At 48.5% G+C, this 1,906-nt stretch overlaps 1 protein-coding gene and 1 long non-coding RNA gene across 2 annotated transcripts in view; one reads left to right on the forward strand and one right to left on the reverse strand.

Annotated features, from left to right (window-relative positions):
• serinc1 (serine incorporator 1) overlaps positions 1-1,906 on the forward strand; it is a 21,437-nt gene that overhangs the window by 13,361 nt on the left and 6,170 nt on the right. The window contains exon 7 of the mRNA XM_014009495.1: positions 209-299. Coding sequence (XP_013864949.1) covers positions 209-299 — 91 coding nt within the window. The remainder of the gene's footprint in view (positions 1-208; positions 300-1,906) is intronic.
• LOC106518277 (uncharacterized) overlaps positions 306-1,906 on the reverse strand; it is a 3,776-nt gene continuing 2,175 nt past the window's right edge. Inside the window, exons 2-3 of the long non-coding RNA XR_001310296.1 lie at positions 919-1,721; positions 306-881 (exon numbers count right to left, since the gene is read on the reverse strand). This is a non-coding gene — a long non-coding RNA (uncharacterized LOC106518277). The remainder of the gene's footprint in view (positions 882-918; positions 1,722-1,906) is intronic.

Consider the following 1,906-nt stretch of genomic DNA (forward strand, 5'->3'; position numbering starts at 1 on the left):
GGGGTGCATCATCCATGAATTAATGTAGTGTAGACTGGAGTCCAACTCTAGGGTTTATCAAAAAGGAAAGTCTTGAATGGTTAAAACTCACGGCAGGTTTGTTTCCTAACGTTTTGTCTTTTGTAGAACACAGCTGAAGCTATCAGAACTTGTGTGGTGTGCGTTGGGATGTGTGTGTTTTCTAACACGGTGTTTGTTGTGTGTGAAGGAGTCCCAGCCTCGGTCCGGTCTGCTGCAGTCTTCCCTCGTCACCCTGTACACCATGTACCTGACCTGGTCTGCCATGACCAATGAGCCCGGTAAGAAGACCTGGTTCCTCCAACACTGCAGCTTTTCTTTGGCCCTTTTAAAAACCTGCTTTGTTTAAAGTCTTAAAACACAGTGTAACACTAAATGTCTTCATCAGTCTAAGAACCAAGTCCTGACCCGGGTTAAGTCAGACAGAACCACCTGATATATGATAAATAAAACCAGTTCTCCTCACACTGACAGACTTTTAACACAAACTTTATCAAATAATTTAAATATACCACATTTATAAGGTTTAGAAAAGGATGTCTTACAATCTTCATATCCATGTGTTACTGGACCTGTTGGTCTGATGGGGGTCTGGACTCAGTCCTGGACCTGTTGGTCTGATGGGGTTTGGACTCAGTCCTAGATCTGTTGGTCTGAAGGAGTTTGGACTCAGTCCTGGAACTGTTGGTCTGAAGGAGTTTGGACTCAGTCCTGGAACTGTTGGTCTGATGGGGGTTTGGACTCAGTACTGGATCTGTTGGTCTGATGGAGTTTGGACTCAGTACTGGATCTGTTGGTCTGATGGAGTTTGGAATCAATCCTAAACCTGTTGGTCTGATGGGGGTTTGGACTCAGTCCTGGATCTGTTGGTCTGATTGGGGTTTGGACTCAGTCCTGGACCTGTTGGTCTGATTGGGGTTTGGACTCAGTCCTGGACCTGTTGGTCTGATGGGGTTTGGACTCAGTACTGGATCTGTTGGTCTGATGGAGTTTGGACTCAGTACTGGATCTGTTGGTCTGATGGAGTTTGGACTCAGTACTGGATCTGTTGGTCTGATGGAGTTTGGACTCAATCCTAAACCTGTTGGTCTGATGGGGGTTTGGACTCAGTCCTGGATCTGTTGGTCTGATGGGGATTTGGACTCAGTCCTGGACCTGTTGGTCTGATTCGGGTTTGGACTCAGTACTGGACCTGTTGGTCTGATGGGGGTTTGGACTCAGTACTGGACCTGTTGTTCTGATGGAGTTTGGACTCAGTACTGGATCTGTTGGTCTGATGGAGTTTGGACTCAATCCTAAACCTGTTGGTCTGATAGGGTTTGGACTCAGTCCTGGATCTGTTGTCTGATGGGGTTTGGACTCAGTCCTGGATCTGTTGTCTGATGGGGTTTGGACTCAGTCCTGGATCTGTTGGTCTGATTGGGGTTTGGACTCAGTCTTGGACCTGTTGGTCTGATGTGGGTTTGGACTCAATCCTGGACCTGTTGGTCTGATGGGGGTTTGGACTCAGTCCTGGACCTGTTGGTCTGATGGGGTTTGGACTAAGTACTGGACCTGTTGGTCTGATGTGGGTTTAGACTCAGTCCTGGAACTGTTGGTCTGATGGGGGTCTGGACTCAAAGTCCTGGACCTGTTGGTCTGATGGGGGTTTGGACTCAGTCCTGGACCTGTTGGTCTGATGGGGTTTGGACTAAGTACTGGACCTGTTGGTCTGATGGGGATTTGGACTCAGTCCTGTTCCTGTTGTTCTGATGGGGGTTTGGACTCAGTACCGGACCTGTTGGTCTGATGGGGGTTTGGACTCAGTCCTGGACCTGTTGGTCTGATGGGGGTTTGGACTCAGTCCTGGACCTGTTGGTCTGATGGGGGTTTGGACTCAGTCCTGGAC

This window comes from Austrofundulus limnaeus, unplaced genomic scaffold, assembly GCF_001266775.1.
Source record: "Austrofundulus limnaeus strain Quisiro unplaced genomic scaffold, Austrofundulus_limnaeus-1.0 Scaffold58, whole genome shotgun sequence".
Taxonomy (NCBI): Eukaryota; Metazoa; Chordata; class Actinopteri; order Cyprinodontiformes; family Rivulidae; genus Austrofundulus; species Austrofundulus limnaeus.